The sequence below is a fragment of the Saimiri boliviensis genome, chromosome 3 (assembly GCF_048565385.1).
Source record: "Saimiri boliviensis isolate mSaiBol1 chromosome 3, mSaiBol1.pri, whole genome shotgun sequence".
In the NCBI taxonomy this organism is placed as follows: domain Eukaryota; kingdom Metazoa; phylum Chordata; class Mammalia; order Primates; family Cebidae; genus Saimiri; species Saimiri boliviensis.
In genome coordinates this window covers 130,571,215-130,593,127 of record NC_133451.1, presented here as the reverse complement: position 1 = coordinate 130,593,127, position 21,913 = coordinate 130,571,215, and the positions used below count along the sequence as shown (strand labels likewise).

General features: G+C 36.0%; 1 protein-coding gene across 6 annotated transcripts in view; it reads left to right on the top strand.

The window, feature by feature from the left end:
* The window catches only part of RAPGEF2 (Rap guanine nucleotide exchange factor 2), a 258,949-nt gene that overhangs the window by 73,187 nt on the left and 163,849 nt on the right, over nt 1-21,913 (top strand). For all 6 annotated transcript variants that reach the window (XM_010338554.3, XM_010338550.3, XM_010338551.3 and 3 more), the window contains exons 2-3: nt 11,330-11,400; nt 17,493-17,549. In XM_010338554.3, the coding sequence (XP_010336856.1) occupies nt 11,330-11,400; nt 17,493-17,549 (128 nt within the window). The remainder of the gene's footprint in view (nt 1-11,329; nt 11,401-17,492; nt 17,550-21,913) is intronic.

The window sequence follows — 21,913 nt, the reverse complement described above, 5'->3', positions numbered from 1 at the left end:
TCACAAATGGAAGTTGCTTACATGATCATTTTCCCCAGAGACATGACAGTGAACACGGTGCATAGTATGCATTTTAGGTTGCTAAACATAACACTTGTTTAGTAATCATAAAAACTGTCTTGTGACTTCTGTTGTGACTGTATAATTTAACTCTTGCGTTTTCTTCAATGAGAGATAAACTTTTTGAGAATGCAGATTATAGATGATACTTCATCTGTCCTTAAAAATTTATGAAGTACTTTGTACCTTCTTCAGCTCTTGTCCCTTGACACATGACTGCTCTGCGGCTCCCTGACACCAACTTGAATTAGAGGAGGAATGGGATAAGAGAGTGTTTTGTTGTAATTTACAAGTCCATTTGTAATTTTCATGGCTAATTAATGAGGTAATTATGAATCATCTTTGTCTCAAGTTTAGGAATTGTTCAAAAACTCAGTTTAAAAAAGAAAGACTGCCTTTTTCAGTGGAAAACAGCTGAGGAAATTTTATTTTTGATTGATTTGTTAATTTTTTTCTTTTAGAAAAACCAGAAAAGAAACCTGAGGAAATTTTAGACAAACAGGGAATAACTTGGGTCATTATCTTGTACTTCTAGAATTCTTCGTACGTGTTTCCCCCCGCCTGCCCCCCAAGGGGAGGAACAGGGTCTTGCTCTGTTGCCCAGACTGGAGTGCATTGGTACAGTGACAGCTCACTGTAGCCTTAACATCCTGGGCTCAAGTGATTCTCCTACCTCAGCTTCTCCAGTAGCTGGGACCACAGGTGCGTGTCATCACGCCTGGCTTTTTTTTTTTTTTCTTTTTTCTCTGTAGAGATGGGGTTTCTCTGTGTTTCCCAGGCTGGTTTCAAATGCTTGGACTGAAGCAAGCCATTCGTAGGATTACTTGTATCGCTGCACTCAGCCATATGTTTGTCTTATAAAACATATAAAGTTTGTCTAAAGTTATAATGCTTAAGAATCTTAGCCTGGAGAAATATGCAAGGGCCTTATCGGCTATGACCCATAATGTCATCATCAGGTTTTCCTGGGCTTTGTTAATTTGAATGAAATCACAATCCTAGGAGATTGTCTTTCTGGTGTAAATTAACAGTGTTTTGTCTCCATATGATTTAGGGTTAAAGTAATTATTTTAACTTTAAGAATTTTTTTTTAAACCATACACTCTGCTGTGGTTTTTTTTTTTCTTACATTGTTCAAAAGAATGTGATGTTGTTAACTCTGGGCTGTGAGTTACACATACACTGAGGTGCAAAGAGCACATCAGCAGGCTGGTGATCTGACACTTTTGTTTTATTTGCTCTGGTGCTTTATTTACAAAGATGTGGGCTGGGGAGACTGGTTTAAAATAAACATTTCCCTGCTAAGGATGATAGAAGTTTTAATAAGAGTGCTGATGGACTTGTCCTCCCATCCTGCCCCTTTTCTTTAGGGACACAAAGAGAAAAGAGTCATCATTCTTTGAGACGATCTTCAGGAATGCTTTAAACCCCTGTCTCTGTGTAAGGGAAGTGCGCTTGTCAGAGCAGTGACTTTGCTTTTGAGTTCCAGGAAGGATGGTTGGTCCTGTCTGCCACCTTGTGGTTATTTACAGAATTGTTTCAACCAGTATAGGTATGAGTTTTCTGAAGCTGGAACACCCAGATTGAAAACACGTTTCCTCCATTTTCTTTCTCTCTCTGCCCTCAGGGAGTGCTTAAAGTCATGCATAACACCACCACTGCAGGAATGTTGCCTTTCTCTCTCTTTTCACTCAGGGCTTTCATTGTCCATTTCTAGATGCAGAGCTGAGAAAGAGATATAAGAGAAGACAGAGTGTCTGTGTTCAAGGTGCTTCTTTGATCGAGGACATAAAATACAAGCCTATTAAAGTGACCACACAGAGCATGTGTGAAGGGCTTAATGTGAATGATCAAGATGGTAAGAACTTTAGAGGCTCAGAAAGGAAGTGTTCACTGCCAGTGTTAAATGGAGTCTTGGAGCAGTGCTTTGTCCGTGGGAGAGAGGAGGAGGGAAAAATGTATGGAGGGACCTAGGGTTAGATGGGACCCAAAGACTGCTGGTCATCACGTGGGAAGGGTGCAAGAGGTTATTGGTATTTGGATTTCATTCCTGTGTGGGGAGCCTTGGGATGAGGTGGTCTGAACATAGTATGCTTGAAACAGTGTTAACAGTTACGTGCTCTGGAGGTCGTAAGCACCCTCTGCTCCCACCCCAAATGAAGACAGCATTAGCCTTGTTTCGGAAGTTTGTGGGTAGTTATTATTAGTCTTGCTCCTGCATGACCTTTAATGTAGTTTGTGAACCTACCAGAAATACATGCTGTACAATACTGTACAGGACAAGGTTCTGTGGGGCATATTTTGGGAAATACTGCAAAAAAGTGTTGAAAAGGATTAACCTGACAATATACACTGATGTGTTACATTGAATTACTTCAATATAATAGGTTTTCTTCAAATGATAATTCAGTTGTGTGGAAGTATCATTTGATATTATTTAACTATATTTTAGAAGAAGATAGATACAATACTTTAATTTGTTTTCTAATACCATCCACAGATGAAAAAAATATCCAGGAATGGTGCTAAAATAAATTAGGTTTTCAAAGACAGTTTCAGTAACTCCATTATGACTTGAAACTTGTGGGAAACCTCTTATAATTTTAAACGGTTTAAAGAGTGAAGTTTAAATATTATAAGGAATGTTTCAAAGGTAGAAAGTCTGCAGGTCCAAATGTTAATGGAATGCATGCAGAAATTTTTCTAACGACTTTAAGTGTTGTAAAACAATCTTGAGCTATGGAAGGTAAACTTACATTAGTGAGTAAAATACTTGCAGTTTGTTGTCCAACTCTGCCAGTGTTAATGTATGTTCCTAGCCAGTCTTTCTTGGAGGAAAAATTAAGTGACTGTTTTCAAATTGGAAAATTTTCTCATTCTCCTCATTCTCAATCTTAAGGATATTAGATTTCATAACAGTGTCATTTGGAAAGTATATTTATAACAGATGTGATAAAATATGTGTCAGGTACACGTCTCTTTAAACCTAATGTAAAAATCTGGATTTATAAAACAGACAATTTAGGGGCCCTTTATAGGTTTTGTAAGAATTCATTTGACTTTCTTTTGGCATACAGATACATAATAAAAGGATACATTAGTCTGTAAAAATTCTGATATATATAGTAAATATCTCAGGAATATTTTACATTTTATATTCTTAGGATTACTTGTGCTTACATTCAGATCTCATGGTCAGTAAACTCAGATCCTTTTTTCCAGGATCTGATTGTGCCATGTGTTGTACTGAAACTACATGTAATTTTAGCCACACAGCCTAGTTGCATAGATACTATTCACCTTGTTTTGCAAATAGGGTCTCACTAACAAACCCAGGGTCATACAGCTAGGGAGTGGCAGGGATCAGAATTTGAACTCTGCCCCACCTGACGCTAAAGCCTGTATTCCTTATTACATCCCTCTCCTTCTTAGGATAGTTCTTTTGTATGTTTTAGTATAGAAGTATTTGAGCTCTCCTAAATAAAACATTGCAACTTAATCATACCATATCAATAAACAGAATGAAACTTGCAGAACTTCGCCCTTTCTGCCCCTCCCCCATTTGGCTATAGACATGAATTTGAGCATTGGATAATCTAGCTTTTAACCCCCTTATTAATAATGTTCAAGGTGTAACTCTCTAATTCATTGCTAGTAATCTTTTGCCCAAAAGGATAAATTACGTTTTTAATCTTTGCGAGTTCCTCTCTGATGGATCCACAAGGAAGAATATTTGTTGGCATCAGTACAGTTCTGGTCCTGTGACCAGTGTCACTTTAAGCAAGATGCTCCTTTCTCTTCCCTCCTTACATTTAAGTCCATAGGCATTTACCACTGAGGCCTCAACCACCACAGGCCTGCTAATTATCACACAGTCTTGGCCTTAGTTTCTCTGACCATTAAAATAGGCTTTTTAAAGGAATCAACCCACTTCCAAATACAGTTAAATATATAGCTTCATATATGAAACAAAACCCTTTTTAAAGGAAAAAGGTATGTCTTTTGCCTTATGGTGCAGTGTAACGTAATCCCCCCACCCCATTATTTTTTGTTGTGTCCAAGCAGCAAAGAGTCTAGAGGATAGGAGGGAATTTACCAGCATATGGTATGGGCAGGCAGTTGGGAGAGCGAGGTGGAGAAATAGTAATCTGCTCTCAGTTCTCCAAATGTCACATTAAGACATAGTGTACATTTTTAGTGAGCTTTTGATGCTGGCAAACAAATGAAATTAAAAGCTAGTTGTACGTGAAATGTAAGTTTGCTACAAAGCCCATTATGTATTCTGAATGCGCCTCTAAGGAGAAATTAGAGAGCCCAGGGTATGAGGTACTCTCCCTCTGACTTCTTTCCCATTAGCGTGTATAATTTTTTTTTTTTTTTTTTTTTTTTTGGTGACTGAGTCTTGCTCTGTCGCCCAAGCTTGAGTGCAGCGGTGGAATGTTGACTCACTGCAACCTCCTCTTCTTGGGTTCGAACAGTTCTGCTTCAGTCCCCCAAGTAGCTGGCCTTACAGGCGCACACTACCATGCCCAGCTAATTTTTGTATTTTTAGTAGAGACGGGGTTTCACTGTGTTGGCCAGGGTGGTCTCGAACTCCTGTCCTCATCTGCCCGCCTCAGCCTCCTGAAGTGTTGGGATTACAGGTGTGAGCCACCACGCCCGGCCTAGTGTGTATTATGTTAACAGACTTTGAGCAAGAAGATTCTTTGGATAGGTTGTGAACAGTCACTCTCCTAAAGTACTTAAAGGGTGCTTTTCGGTTTTGAATCTGGTTTGCATTTGGGACAAAAAAAGGGAGTCCGTTTTTCATGGGAAACCTTTAGTCCTATAGGTCTATCAATAACTTTGTCCACTGTGCTACTGTGATTTTATAACTTCAATCTCCTTTCAAGTAACAACTATTTTTGAAAAAAGGATGTCCTTCCTAGGGTAAAACGAAAGGCTTATTGTTTTTTAAAAAATGCAGTTTCCTGGTTAGAGCAACATGTTCCTGTTTGTTTTCAATGACTAGAGAATTTGGGGGAAGAAATAGCTTACAATTTTTTTTTCAGAGTCCTTTAAAATAGTAATAGTCATGTGGATTTCGTTTGTCTTGGGAAGTGCAGTGGGAAGGCCAGAAATTTTTCAGTTTGTGTGTCACAGTTTTTTGACCAAAATGGAAATTGAAGCACTCTAGGTAATTTAACTCTCCAGCTTTTTTTTTTTTTTTTTTTTTTGTATAGTTGTTGGCTGAAATGTCATTCTATGACTGTTTCTTGTTTGTGTAGAGAAGAAAAGAATCTAACAGTGTAACTCCCTGAAGGCCATACATTTCTTTGTACATCTTAAGAGAAAAGTCTTGATCTGTGATGCTACATATTTGGTTGTCACTGATGGTTGCAAATTTCAGGTTGGTTTGAGGAACAGGACTTCCTCAGCACCCCATTCTTACTTGCCTTTTTGAAGTTTTTTTTTTTTTTTTTTTTTTTTTTTTAAGCTGGTAAAGGCAATTCCATGCCAACTAATAGATTATTTTAATAAAAGTCAGTGACTAAGGGGAAATAAAGGTTGAAACTTCTGTGTGAGAAGTGAAGGAGTAGAAATACGAGTGACCACTACAGGCAGGAAAGGAGTAGGGTCGTTCTGGGGCAGGGCAGAGCTGGATTGTTTTGCAGTTGCCTTTCATGCCCCTAAATCTCCTCCCATACACTCCTGATTTCATTTCTCTTGGTTGTGCTGCCTGAAATCTCACACCACTTAGAGGTTTGTTTGTTCTCTGGAAGTACAAATGCTGACAGACAGTTCTTGTGCAAGTTTTAAGGGTTTCTACTTATTGTGTTCAGATTGCCTGCCTTTAGTTTTTACATTAGGGCATAGTGAGCTGATATGGGGCTTGGGTAACATGAGGTCTCTGGACATCCGGTAAGAAGGTAGGAAAAGTTGATAGGAAGATTCAAGCTGAAAGATGATGTTTGTGCCTATTTCAAGACATTGCTTAGTCCTGCTTGCTTTTTGGAAAGGACAAGAAAACTTGTTTTCCTTTTTGCTTTTTGTTGTTTATGCAATCTATGGTAACTAATATTTGGCTGTTGAGCTCTTGATTGAAGAAAAGCTTAAACAGATTCCTCCTCCCTTCAGTTTGAGTTTCTTTTGCTTATTTCTAGTCAATTTTCTTTATTTTTCAGGGTCTGAGAGCAGAGATTTCTTGATATCTTTGCCATAGTTTCTCTGTTTTTTTCTACATACCCAAATCCACGTTGGTCATGTTCATAGTACATAGTGAAACATTATGTGTTGCCTGCTGCTCCTGTTAATACAACTAAGAACTCTTAAGTTTAGATGGAATCTATCTGTAAAGCCATCTAGTTGAAGCTTCCATTTATCAGAATAATGAAGTCTGTTCCCCTAGTTTATAAACTCCTTGTGGCTCAGATCATTTAAAACAAGTTTCTTTTGGGACGGTGTACTGTAAGAGCAATAGAAGAAACTCTGAATGTAACAGAATTCTTAAGAAGTTTATAGTCTGGTTCGAGATATAAAATACAAAATGAAGCATTTACTACACAGGGTCTTTTGGTTCTGTATTCCTTGAATGACACATTTAAAAGCACCTTTTAAAAATCATGATTATATGAGGTATGAATGTTTTATTTATGCAGGTACATATAGAAGGAAAAACTACTTTTTACATTTGTTCATGCAGTAATGGTGTAATGTCTCTCTCTCAGTTTTATGATACAGGCTCAGCAACGACTTCCTGATTCATTCACTTATGTCAGTTACAGGTGATAATATTCCATTCATCTGTACATTTTTATTAACTAATCAATCTAATTTGTATGTTATGATTATCCATATTATCTTAAGTTAGAGAAATAATGGCTATTATTCAGAGATATATTCTATAATCATACAAAGTATACATTCATACTTAAAATTGTTAAATCCATGTGTATCATACTAACACACATAATGTGGATGACATAGCTTATTGAGGAGCGTGGCCCTTACACAACTGTGAAACTCCTCAGTGTTAAAAAGGAACAGATTAATAAAGTGCCACTTAATCAGTGAACCAGCTCTTTGACTTTGATTTTTTTGGGGTTAGTTGAAGTAGTAGAAACTGTTATTTCAAGTCCTGTTGTTCTCTTTTAAGGCCTTAAGGCTACTCTTTCTTTGATTCTGTTTTCAGGCCGCTAAATTCTTGCTTCTACTGTGTTTCTTAGACTTCTCTGTCCTTTCCAGAAATAGCTTTAAAAAAATCTTATTTCTTTCTAATACTCTTCCAAATATACTTTTTTGGTCAGTGAATTTATTTGCTGGATGGTTAAATGAATTTAAATAGTCTTTTTTTCTTAGATAAAAGCAGCTTTAGGCCTTGGACAGATTATAACAAGTTGACAGGTAATTTAGGGAAAACAGTATAAGGCTTTAATGTTAGAATCAGAATATAAGCTCCTCAGAAATGGGAAGACAGTCTTTCTGTACTATTTAACAACTTCAAGTAATATACAAATTGATAATATTTAAACTAGAATGGCGAACTTTAGAATTATCCAGAAGGATCTTTTATTATAAATGTCTCATTGGGACATTTTTATTGGCTTTCCTTGAATGCAAATAGAACATTATGATTGGAGCCTGACTGCTTTTCTAAAGAAGAGGTTTGTTAGATTTAGGAATGTACACTTTGTTAACTGGATAGAGGAAACAATTTTGTTTTAGTTTTCTTATTTGTATTGAACTTACAGGACCTATTTTTACATTTCAGTCTTTAAATAGCGTTTTTATTTTTATTTTTTGTGAGATGGAGTTTCTCTCTTGTTGCCCGGGCTAGAGTGCAATGGCAAGATCTCAGCTCACTGCAGCCTCCACCTCCCGGGTTCAAGTGATTCTCCTGCCTCAGCCTCACGAGTACCTGGGATTACAGGCATTTGCCACCATGCCTGGTGAATTTTTATATTTTTAATGGAGATGGGGTTTCACCATGTTGGCTGGGCTGGTCTCAAACTCCTGACCTCAGGTGATCCGCTTGCCTTGGCCTCCCAAAGTGCTGGGATTACAGGAGTGAGCCACTGCACCCGGCCTCTTTAAATAGCTTTTAAAAGGCTTCATGGAAATACCAGACACAGATGGATAAAATGAGAGGCCATCAATTTATTTGAAAGTTGTCTGAGGGTGACATTTTAAATTCTTAATATTGATATAAAATTTAAATTGGAATGACTTAAAATTATAAATCGTGTCTTAACATACCATAACATTGTTTTAAAGTCTAAAACAGTCTAAAATATTTTAGAGTGAAAACCTTCTTCGTCTCGGCTCAGCTCTTCTCTTTTCTTTTCCTTTCTTTCTTTCTTTTTTTTTTTTTTGACGGAATATCACTCTGTTGCCCAGGCTGGAGTGCAGTGGTGCAGTCTTGGCTCACTGCAACCTCCTTCTCCTGGGTTCAAGTGATTCTTCTGCCTTAGCCTCCTGAGTAGCTGGGATCACAGGCATGTTGCCACCACACCCAGCTAATTTTTGTATTTTGAGTAGAGATGGGTGGGTTATCACCCATGTTGGCCAGGCTGGTCTCGAACTCCTAACCTTAAATGATCTGTCAACCTTGGTCTCACAAAATGCTGAGATTACACACGTGTACCACCATGCCTGGCCTTAGTACTTTCTTTAAAAGGTTTCTAATTCCTTATCTAGTTAATCTGTGAATTATTGTCATCTGTGTCCTTGTTATATAAAATTCAGTTGCACACAGAGTTCTGATTGTTCCTAAGTGTCCTCCTAAAGCTACAAAAAAATTTTTTTTTCTTAATTAAAAGCATTAAAATTTAACAAAGATAGTATGACCTGTACACTGAAAAGTACAAAAACAATGTTAAAAGAAATCACAGAAGACCTAAAAAAATGTATAGACATCACATATTATGGATTAGGAGACTTAAATATTAAGATGGCATACTACTATAATTGGTCTGCAGATTCAGTGCAACCCTGCTAAAATCCCAACTGGCTTTTTTTGCATATACTCACAAGCTAATGAAAAAAATTGGTTAAAAATGCAAAGCACCTAAAAGAGCCAGAAAAATCTCCTGTGAAAGGTGAAACAAGGTTAGAACACTCACAATTCACAATCTCAGCCCTTAACTACCAAAGCTGCCTACTCAAGACAGTGTGGTACTGGCATAAGAATAGACACATAAACCAGTGGAATAGAATTGAGAGTCCTGAAATAAACCCTTTTATTTATGGTCTATTTATTTTTTCAATAAGCATACCATTACAGTTCAATGTGGTGAAGAATAGTTTTTTCAACAAAGAATTCCGGTACAACTGACGCACATGTAAAGATAATGTTGGACCCCTACTTCACATTTTATACAAAAATTAAAATGGATCATAGACCTAAATGTAAGTGCTAAAACCATACAACTTTTAGAAGAAAATACAGTGGTAAAATGGTTTCTTAAATACTACTCTAAAAGCTCATGCAACAAAAGAAAATAAATTGGACTTCAAAATTAAAATTTGTGCTTCAGAGCACACCATCAAGAAAGTAAAAAGATGGTCCATGGAATGGCAGAAGATATTTACAAATTATACGTCTGAATAAGGACCTTCTATCTAGAATGTATAAAGGACTCTTAAAATTTAATGATAAAAAAGACAGATTTACCAAGTAAAATATGAACAAAGAATTTGAGTAGACACTTATCCAAGAAGTTATATAAATGGGTAAAAAAGCACATGAAAAGAGGCTCAACATTCTTAGTAATTAGCGAAATGCCAATCGATACTATTACACACTTAGTAAGATGATTAAAATAAAAAGAGATAATAATAAGTGTTGGTAAGGATGTAGAGAGCTTGGAATCCTTATACCTTGCCTATGGGATTATAAAATGGTGTGGTGACTTAGGAAAGCAGTTTGTCAGGTCCTTAAAAAGTCAGATACAGAGTTATCACGTGAGCCACCAGTTTCACTCGTAGGTGTATACCCATGAGAATTCAAAATCATGTTCAAACAAACACATATATGTGAGTTTAGAGCAGCATTATTCATAATAGCCAAAAAGAGGGGAGATCCTAAATGTCTACCAATTGATAAATGGGTAAACAAAATGTAGTATATTTCTACAATGAAATAATATTTGACAATAAAAAGAAAAGTACTGATACATGCTAAAACATAAATGAACCTTGCAAACATTGTGCCTAAGTGATAGAAGCTGTCCCGGAAGATCCTGTATTCCACTGTGGGATTTCATTTACATGAAATGTCCAGAATAGGCAAACCGAAAGAAAGAGAAAGTAGATTAGTGGTTGTCAGGAACTTGGAGTAAGGGGGAATGGAGAATGACTGCTTATGAGTATGGAGGGTTTTTTTGGGATGGTTAAAATATTCTGAAATTAGTGATTGATTGATTGTACAACAAAACCACTGAATTGTTCACTTTAAAATGATACATATTATAGTATGTGAATTATCAGTAAATAAAGCTGTTAACACTTGAAAAAGGAGAGGATCATTTTACAAATTTCTTAAAATAAATTTGTTATAGATTTTGGCTAAGATTTAGGAGAGGAGTAAATATTCACTCATATTCTTGACATCACAAACTGTGTGTAATCCTAGACTCCTAGATATTAGAGTCTTAAAATACTAAATCCTTTCTGGCTTGTCACATATGAATATTGACAGGACTTTTAATTTTTACTTCTTCTGAACTTTTGTAAATAACTTTGAGTCTTTTTTTTTAATTACTGCAATGTGATCTGGAAACACAAAGCATGTTTCCTTTTGTAAAGAAAATATTTAAACTTAGATATTTCTATGTACGATGTCATTTTGGTAAGAATTGAAGAAAATGGAATTTATATCCATTTTTAAGTGTAGACAGGAAATAAGCATTCATTTTATATTGACTAAGAAAATAATTTGATTTAACTATGGTATTGGCAAATGTACTTTGAAATTAAAACTTTGTATTTGCTATTTTGATGTAAAGGACAGAAACAGGTGATAAAGAATGATTTATGAGGAATTTATTTTTATAAGCTTGTCATTTTATTTTATATTTTAGTAAGTTTTATGCCTATCCCAGAAGCTGTTGTAATGGATGACATTTGTACAATTGAGCTTTTAATAATCTTTATTTTTAATGTCTTAAGAAAACGTGTATTTTTTTAAAAAGCTATCTATAGTCTAATTTGGTCTGTAGATAGAGTGACTTATTTTAGAAACCCCCTTTCCTGACAAATCTAATAATTTCTATCCTTTTCTTTGAAACAGGATCTGGAAATAGTATATTCCTATTTACATGGTATGGAAGCCTTATCAAACTTGAGAGAGCATCAACTTAGGTATGTCATTTTAATATTAAGTTAATCATAGAATGCTGAAAATCTGAAGTGTAACAATTCAATCAACATTTTAATTTTTTACTTTTATTCTTGACAGAATAATTGTACATATTATGGGGTACATCGTGATATTTTAATTCATGTATACAGTGTGTTGTAATCAAATGAGGATTATTAGCATGTCCATTACTTCAAACATTTATGGTTTATTTGTGTTAGAGCATTTAAAACCCACTCTTAGAGCTATTTGAAAATCCACTATAAATTGTTGTTAATGATAGTTACCCTAAGTGCTGTAGAACACTGGGACTTATTTCTCCTACCTAGAAAGCAAGAATTTTATAGATCACTTACTGTAGTTAACAAGTAGGTTTAAAGAAATCTTATTCATGAAAGCTCTACTTCTTCTAGCTTCTATACTAAGGAGCTTAAACGTACACTAATAATACATACTTAAACAACGTATGCAGTTAAACTTATACAGCTTAAACTTGTACTTTTACAAGGTTGAATTCAATTGTATCCAATAATAGAATAATATTTTAACATTTCTGTCATAGTAATATTCTTCTTCTTCCCCCACAGTGTCTGTCTCTTTCTTTCTTATTCCCCCTTCCCCTCTTTTCTCTCTCTGTCCCCGTCTCCCTCTATTTTCCTCCGTTCCTCTCTCACCACCAGTAGTAAACACCATTTGGTGAAATCAGTAGGGGCAATATTTGCCATCTTGGCAACCAAAAACCTACCACTTAATGCTCAGATATATTAGAAAACCAGTATTTTTTAAATTAACATTTAAAGAATTATTAGGTCCATTATTTTCATATGTTCTAGATCTTTGTTTAAATATTTTATTGCATTAAGTAGACTGCCCTTTTCAGAGAAACACAGTTTATACCATATTTGTTTTTGTGAGATCTGCCCATATAGAAATATCATCACTTCTATTATGCAGTAATTCAACAACTGTAGTTATTTATCTGGGCTTCATATGAAAGAACAAAAATGATTTTACCTTAAGTGGGATGTAAAATAAAGGACTTTGAGAAGATGGATAATATATAAACACCGACTAGGACATAATGGGAAAGTTTTGTTTTCTCCAGGTCTAGCTGTTTCTGGTATCAGCAGGTTTTAATTATGAAAGGACTGCTCTTGCTATGTATTTTCCCTTTACTCTTTCAACACTAATTAATTTGTGAGCATGTCAATTCCATATTTAGTTGTTAATTGAAAAGAATATCAAGAGGATAGAGTACTCCTAAAATTAAATTTTTAATGAAAATCATTTAAATTAAAGTAGATTGTAGATTAAGTGTTTAAAAATTAAGTCAAGTTTTATTAGAAAGGGCAAAACCACTGGGATTTTAGAAGATGGCTCAAATTAGAGCAAGAATAATTTTTAAAGTGTGTAACTTTCATTTTATGTTTTGTGATGACAACTTTGCTAAGAAAAAAATTATAGTAACAATTGGTTTATTTAATTGCATGCAGTTAATTCATAAATGCAAATGCAACTAATTAGTATGTAAATAAAAATGTCATATTCCCACTGCATATATAAAACCATACACACGTAATATTTACATACATTGATTATATAATGCGTTTGTATAATATCTGTGGTGATAAAATTATTTAGATAACAGGAATTCTTTGTAATGGAAAAAGGAATTTTTATACTTAGAGAAATTTTCTGGATTACGAAAGTATAAATAGGCTGGGCATAGTGGGCTCATGCCTGTAATCCCAGCATTTTGGGTGGCCAAGGCCAGGTGGATTACTTGAGGTCAGGAGTTTAAGACTAGGCTGGCCAACATGATGAAAAGTATAAAAATTAGCGGGTGTGATGGCACATGCTTATAATCCCAGCTACTCTGGAGGCTGAGGCAGGAGAGTTGCTTGCACCTGGGAGGCAGAGGTTGCGGTGAGTGGAGATTGTGCCACCGTACTCCAGCCTGGGTGACAGAGTGAGACTCCATCTCAGGAAAAAAAAGAAAGAAAAAAGTATAAAAATACTAATGAAGTTCCGTATACCCATCAGCCAGTTTCTGTCAACTGCCTGCAGCTGCGGAGGTAATTTTTGGTTATAAATAATAAGTTCAAGGGTATAGTTGAGTATATTTACACTTTAGAATGTTTATTTTGGTGTCCACATAGATTTATTTGTTGGCATGAACTTAAAACAGGGCGAGGCTTTTAAGATGTTTATCTTGTGATTGTGTTGAAGTCACATTAATGGAAAATATCAGCTGAAACTAATTTAAGTCTTTCTTTACAACAAATTCAGGATGCCACATACATAATAACAAAAATAGTGGTACAGATAAACCCAACAACTTAGATAAATTGCTTTATAATACTATAATTTCTGGGAAAACTATATCTCCTTTAGATAAATCATTTTCCTTCAATTTTATAAAGATAAATGTTACCCTGGGATTCATAGAAAAGTTAAGACTTCCACATGATACAGTTTTCCAATTTTAGAAAAAAAGTGCTCATAAGCAAGATTTTCAGTATGTTAAGTATTGGGCAGCAGAGCAGCAACATTCATGTTCTCCTGTGGGGGAGAGGAAGTGGCTTTTATTTATTTGAAAGCTTCAGCTCCCTGCATTGTTACAGAGCAGTTAAAATAGAGGATGTTACTGTGTTGCTGTAAGATCACACACTCTGCAGTGTAAAAGGTTTTGAGATCTTCACCAAAAACTATGTTTCTTCAAAATCATTTAAACTATTTTTCTAATGTTTTATTCCTTTAGTTTAGGAGCAGAGACCAAAAATTTATTTTAAAAAAGAGTAACTAGGGCTATTTAGTTTTAGAAATTAAATAGGAAAGAGCCTGCTGAAATATACGTTTTCTGCAGCATCATGGATGAGTGTAATTGTTATTATATAGACACCTTTAGATCATTGAGTAGTAACTGAATTATGGTTATTATATACTCATTAAGAATTCAGGGAAGGTCAATATGCTTTTGCTAAAACATTGCCTAACAGTGTTTAAAAACAAAAAGCATTTTGATACTTGTTTCCTTCATTTATGACATTTTCATATAAGAGATTTTACCATGACTTTCTGATAGCTCTGTTTAAATGTGTTTATTTTATAAAGACTTGCTGACTGATTGCATGCTTACTATGATATTGATGTAGACTCTGGAGATATTGCATTGAAGTAAATCAAACCCATGACCTCATGGAACTGAGGTTCCTAGTAGAGCAGAAAAGATTGAGATAATGGATCATTGTTATTTTATTTAGTATGTTGGACATGATAAGGATGGGTGCCGGGCTGCTCTGGCTTTGGAGTCAAAAGGAGGTGACATTGGAGTCAGGACAGCCTGCAAAGATTTCTTCAGTTTAAAGGTGCCCCAGATGCTCTGTCACAGGCCTAAGTTTGGTGCAGGGGAAGGAAGACGGGGTCGTGGTGTAGAAAGGTACAGTAAGTAAGTAAAATACAGCATAGTATAGAGGTATAGCAAATAGTGTAGGACCTTGTATTGAAGGGTAAGAAGTTTGGATTTTCTTTTAGAGGTTTTGGAGATAAAGAGTAGAGCTGTGAGATCATCTGACTTAGTGTTTGGAAAGATTTCTCTAGAAGCTTTGTGGGGAATGGACATTAGGCACATAAAGGTGGAAGCAGACGTCCCTGTGCTTGTGGTCTTGGTAAGAGATAATGGTGGGATAATGATAGCTCATGCTAGATTCAACAGGGGAGATGGCAAATTTGGTCAGTTCTGGAGACTGTGTTTTGGAAATAGGTGATAGCAGAAAGATGTATGTGAAGAAGAGAGAGAAGTCAAGAATGATGACTCTAAGGTTACTATATTATTCTGTTCTATGCTATAAGGCCATAACTGACACTGGGTAACTTCTGAAGGAAAGAAGTTTAATTGACTCACAGTTCCACATGGCTCAGGAGGCCTCAGAAAACTTAGTCATGGCAGAAGGGGAGGCAGAGACATCATTTTTCACAGGGTGGCAGGAGAGAGAAGAGTAAGTAACCAGCGAAAGGGGAAGTCCCTTATAAAACCATCAGATCTTTGAGAACTCACATCAGAACAGGATTGGGGACCTGCCCCGTGATTCAGTTATCTTCACTGATCCCTCCCACGACATGTGGGGATTATGGGAACTGCAATTCAAGGTGAGATTTGGGTAGAGAGACAGCCAAACTGTAATCAGGGTACTAATTTTGGGGAAGCAGATTTTTGGGGGAGAATTTCATGTTCTGTCTTGGACATTGTAAGCACAAGGAGGCTTTTACATAATCTAGTGGCAACACAGTGTAGGTGTTTAGAGGAGTTGCTGATGTGATGAGAGATTAGGTCTGGGGCATTGCTTTGGAAGTCATCATTAAACTCATGAACTGGGTGAGATTATTTGAATATAGAGAAGAGGGCTAAGGACAGGATGCTGGAGATGATAATGTTTAGAAGTCAGGTAGAAGATGAAGTGGGGGAGCATCCAAAGGAGACAAAAAAAATGACTAGTAAGTTAAGCTGAAATAGCAGAAGACCAAGGACAGGAAGCTGAAAGAAGATAATGCTGTAAAGAAAGAGGAATAATCGAAACTACAGAGTCATGGAATTGCTAAGGACAGGATTCTGGTAACAAGGTGGATGCTGATTATTTATAGAGCTTTTTCTTTGGAGTTTCAGGGACCAAATGGTGGAGAAGTGGGGAAAGGATGAGAAAATGGAGATAGAATATGTAGACAATTCTAAAAGATTTTCTGTGATTGGGAAAAAAGCAAAATATAGATAACAGCTGGAAGGAGATATGAGTTCAAGAGAGGAGTACCACTCACACAACAGGTGATATACTGAGTTATGTTTACATACTAGTGGACGTGATTCAGGAGAGGGGAACATACAGAAGGCAGTGAGCTTGCAGGAGTGCAGGGTCTTCTGTGGAAGCAGGAACAAGATTCGGGGTGAAGTAAAGAGGCTGAGGCAAGGACCCTGCTATTCCAACAGGAAGCAAGGCACAGCCCATTATCTAATTTAAGACCAGATATTTTTAGACTTAGTGCTTTTGGCTTTCTTATGAAAAGTTGTGATTCAACTCATTGAAGAGGAATGTACGCTTAATGAGATGTATTCGAGACTCACTGCTGCCTCCTGGAGTTAAGTGCGAATCAGCTGGAATGTTTCCTGGAAGGGATTGAGGGTAAGGACCTCTGAAGTACAGTGGTAGGAGTGAGAAGAACAAGGAAAAAAAGTACCCAAGAGAGCAGTTTCTTTGATTTAGCAAACAGTAAAGAAAGGTGGATGTGGGTTGATTCTGGTGTTTCACAGGTTAGAGAATAGTAGCCGGACTGACCAAAATAGAGGTACTGTTGAAATAAACACTTTTAATAGCCAGGTTTTTCTATTTCTAGTTCCTTCATAAGATGGAATAGTAATTCCCTGATTTGCATTTTTGTATTTTGGGAAAAATGTAATTGGCTTAATATAATAGGATGCTTCTTGAAGATGCTATTCTAAGGATAATTTTGATTATTTAAAAATTATTCATGGTTTCCATAATTTTTATAATTTCACAATTTTTTCAAAAACTCTGGGATGAATCAGCTGAAGTAACAAATCTTTAAGGTTCTAAAGCCTCCAGTCAGTCAATCAGTGGTCATAAATATATCAAGTTAATAAAAGCCTATTTTTGTCAGAAATTCCGTACTGTTGAGTAACATTCTTGTTGAACCATGACTGATGTTATCATTTTTAAAATCGACAGGTTTTCCTTTTAAACTTTTAGATTTCTTCTCATTTTTTATTTATCTTGGGAACATTAATTTGTCCACATGCCATTCACAAAATATAAAATACGATGTTCTCTGCCATAAAATAAACATGGTGAAGTTGACTTCTTATTAGATGTTTTCTTTTCTAACATATTTTTATCAGATTTAATTTAATATAATTTTGTTAAACCGGGTACTAAAAATACTCATTTTGAGGCTAATAAATGATTGTGACAAACTATATAAAATAATCTTAACTTTCTAGACTATATGTCTCATTCAAGGATTTAAAATGCTAGTCTGTTTTTTAGTGACAGATGTTGAACTCATGTCTTTATCTCTTTTACAGGTTAATGTGTGAAACTGTGAGATACGAGAGACACGAAGCGAATGAAGTTTTATACTAGTAGGTGTTTCCTTTTTGTTTGTACAATGTGTGTAATCCAGTGACTAAATTTTCTTAAAATATCAAAGGAGTGTTATTAACAGCTGGCTAAGTCAGTACTAACTTATTTTTCTTAGTTGAGAAATGAGAAACATTTTATCTGTTTCCTGTCATAAAATAAAAGTTTACAGTTCTTTCCTGGTAAGTTCACATTTGTGTCTATACTTGTATCCTTCACATGTGGGTCAAAGATACTAGTTCATATTATGGAGTATTTTGACATTTTAATTATGCAATAAGAAATAGTACACAGTTTTTCTAACAGAACAAAACATATTTTCCCATAGCCACACTAGATGAGATGTGAAGATAGCATAAAGGCCATATTTTAGTTTATACTTCTTTCAGAAACAGGAAAATAAGCTGCTCACATCTCTTTGGGTACAATTTCATCTTTAGATAATATTTGTTTTGAAATGTACAAGATATTCCTTAAGAAAAGACAACTTATTTTTAAAGAATATATAGTAGGGCCCAGCGTGGTGGCTCACGCCTGTAATCCCAGCACTTTGGGAGGCTGAGGTGGGCGGATCATGAGGTCAGGAGTTCCAACATCAGCCTGGGCAACACCGTGAAACCCCGTCACTACTAAAATACAAAAAATTAGCCAGGCATGGTGGCAGACGTCTGTAATCCCAGCTACTCAGGAGGCTGAGGCAGGAGAATCACTTCAACCCTGGAGGCGGAGGTTGCAGTGACCCAAGATTACGCTACTGCACTCCAGCCTGGGTAAGACTCTCATCTCCAAAAAAAAAAAAGAATATGTAGTAGATAAATATTGGCATATTAAGGATACATAAATTATGATTTACTAGACATATTATTTTGTTTAAATAATGTTTGCCATGACTGTTGTTGTGCTTTCTGTTTTTCAGAGCGCTTGTTAAAAAATTACTACCTTACAGACTTATTATAGGGAATATGTATTGAAATAAATAAATAAATCACAGCTTCTGCCCTTAAGGAGTTCATAATCTGGTGAGGGAGGTAGAAATAAAATACAAGGAAAACAACAACAGAAATGAATGAAAATAATTGTGCTAGTGTAGGTATGTACTAAGGGTGGAAGACGTGCAAGGGAGCGTACGAAGGACCTGGGGAGACCCTCAGTGAAGGGGCTGTGGAACTAGTTCTCAAAGGTGTGTCCAGGAGGCTGCAGAGACTTTTTAGGCAGAAAGAACAGTATGTGCCGGGACACAGACAGGTGGAGGGCCTGGCCTGATGTTTCGAACATCGTGGCAAGTTTGGTCCAACTGGCCTGTGGTATGGGTCGGGGTAGTGAGTCAAGAGAAGACGCAGGCTACAGTCGTACTTGGTCAAGAACATGTTGCATAAAAACTGGTCTGGATTATTCTGGCAATTCAGGTCCTAGATTTTTCAGGAAATTTTATTTCCCTCCTAAATAACATGTTATGGAAAATTAGAGACACTTATAATATTTGACACAGTGGTATCACAGACTCCCAAATACTTATGGCAAACTCATGGCCAATTGTGTTTCATTTCTTACTCTCCCCTCCCAGCTCCAATTGGTTGATTTTGAAGTAAATTCCAGATAGCATGTCAGTCCACCCATATTATTATGCTATGTATCTCTAAAAGATAATGGCTTTAAAAAACCTTAAACACAATATTATCAAGTCTTTAATATCATGAAAATATTCAAAGTTTTCGTCTCAATTTTTTTTTTAGCAGCTTATTTATTTGAATCAAAATCTAGAGTTTATTCATTGTGATAGTGGATTTTCTTTAAGCCTCTCTTAATAGTAGCTTGGAGGCTGGTCTTCAGGCAGCAAAATGATGTGATCACGTTTCCCAACCCTGCCTGTCTACCTGTTCCCTTGAAGATAATACCTGTGATTGTTTGGAAACGTGAAGGGTAGGTTAGATAGATTGTCTGGACAGAGATCAGTAAGGAAATAGTCACAGCGCTATGAGGTGGTAAGTACTTAATCTGAGGCAAAGATTGAAGGAATGGAGGAGTCAGGGATGATGGATTTTAGAAGAAGATACAGGTAGATAGAATCTAGGATGATTCTGAGGTTGCAACATATGGAACTGTGACATCTAGGACCTCTTCAGCAGGCAATCGTAAATATCCATTTCAAGCTTAAAAGAACCTACACCACATACAGAGTCGTAAATAATCAAGACATATTTGATGATGATAAAATTAACAACAGAGGCAAGTGCTCTTAGCATACTTATTCTCGAAGAAATGAAGATGTAAATAAAGTTATTTTGGAAACAATAAAAAGCTGTCAGTGGAATGGATATACAAATAACAGGGATGGTGATGTTTGAATTATGTTACTGGCATTTATCGAAGCAGTCTAGTGATAATAAACATCAACTTTCTAATATTTTGTCTTCTTCTGAAACCTGGTTTGGGCAGTGTCAATGATGATGAGGTGATAGCTGAACATTTAACAGGCACTTCCTATGCCCCATTTACTCTAGTAAGTGATTTATGTGCATTGATTTAGTTATCCCTCATGGGTATGTTGTGAGGTACTTCTTGTTGTCATCCCAGCTATACACATGGACAGACTGAGGCTTTGAAATGATAAAGAACTCGCCCAAGCTCCCACTGCCTAACGTGGGACAAAGATTTGAGACCCGACTTTGTGATTCTGCAGCCGTAGCTCTTACCCTAGTCACCAGCATTTTCTGGCCCTTTTCATGCATTGTCAGTATGAAAAATGATAATGCTTATGTACATGCTGGGGTAAACACACACTCTCCCTGCCCCAGCCTGTTCTCCTAAAGTGGTAACTGAAACCCACTGGCAGCTCATGCTACATTATGACTGCCTAACAATTATTATTTACTTATTTAAATTGAAGGTAGATTACAGTGTCTTCAAACATACCTTTTTTTCTTTAAGGTAGGTTTACAGGTTTAGACAGTGCATGTGAGCTGTGCCAGTAATGTAAAGCCAGGTTTTAGGTAATCCTAACTTTGAATGCATTCCACTCTGTAGGGTTGACTGTAGCAACTGCCCATATTTGACTAGTTAGAAGTAGGCTACAGTGTTAGTAAGTGATGAGAAGTCTTCCGATATTCGACAAATCATGATCATAAGACCAAAAATTCAGAGACCAATTGTAGATTTGCATAATTAGATTTTTAGCATTTGGCCAATCTTGTAATGAAATGTAACCGAATTTTTTTTCATGATCTTTAAACAGGCATGTTTCTGCACTTAAAATTTGTGTGAGTTCAGCCTTGAAAATTAAAAAAATTATTATATTTGTGTTATATATAAATCTGTGATAAACTTAATAATAGTACTCCTCTTTTTGGGACCTGTTCTTATAACTTGTGGGGAGATGATTTGTTTGTTCTTGTTCTTCCTTGAGCTTAAAGAGCGCAGTGCAGTCAGATATATCAAAGGCTTTCAGACTTTGGTTTTATGACCAAGAGATGAGCAGAGTAGTCATTTTCCTTATTATGTTTGTGTGCTGGTGCCTTCTAAGTTTATGGTTTTAATTTCACCAGGTAAATATAACACTCTTTTGATCTACCTCTGTACCTCCTTTTTCTCAGCTATAATGTGGAACTGATAATAATAGTTCCTGCTCATCAGAGTTGGCATGAGGATGAGAGGCAGTGACCTGTGCCGAGTGCTTAGAGCAGTATGTTGGAATAACTGGACAAGCACATTAGTGCCAGCATCATTGTCATTCTCATCACTGTTTTGATGATTTATATTTTCATTTTCCAGTATTTTAGATGCTCTAAATGTTTGTTAGGAGGGAATTATGTTAGTGATGCTCTAGCTCCAGTGGTGTTATTGCTTTAACACGAACGACCAATATGACAAAAGTGCCATTTTAAATTGTATTGAGATGGGGGGAACGTTGTGATTCTGATAAGATTGCATTTTTAAAATTGAGAGTTGCCCGTTTAGGATCAAATTGTATTTGTTTGCATTAGAAAGTTAGAGAAAATTAGCTGAACTTTACAAAATGGAAAAGACTATCAGGTAATTTCTGCCTCCCTTTCCTTTATTATCTACCCTGTTAAGTATTTTGCTGGTTGTGGGAATACTGAGGTGGTTAATATATATTGCTCACCAGAGGGACCACAACTTAGGTTTGTCTTTATTGAATAATTTAATCTGAAATTAGAAACATATATATAAAAACATTGGATAAATAGTAAAAGTTGCAGCATATCACCAGTAAGAAGTTGGGAATTTGTTCTCTGGAAAAATTATTTGAACCTGGGTCTTTCTCATAGTACAGCCTAGAAACTGTCTGATCTACTTTATTATTATTATTATTTTAAATGGCCAGCCATCTTCACAAATAGTGAAAAGA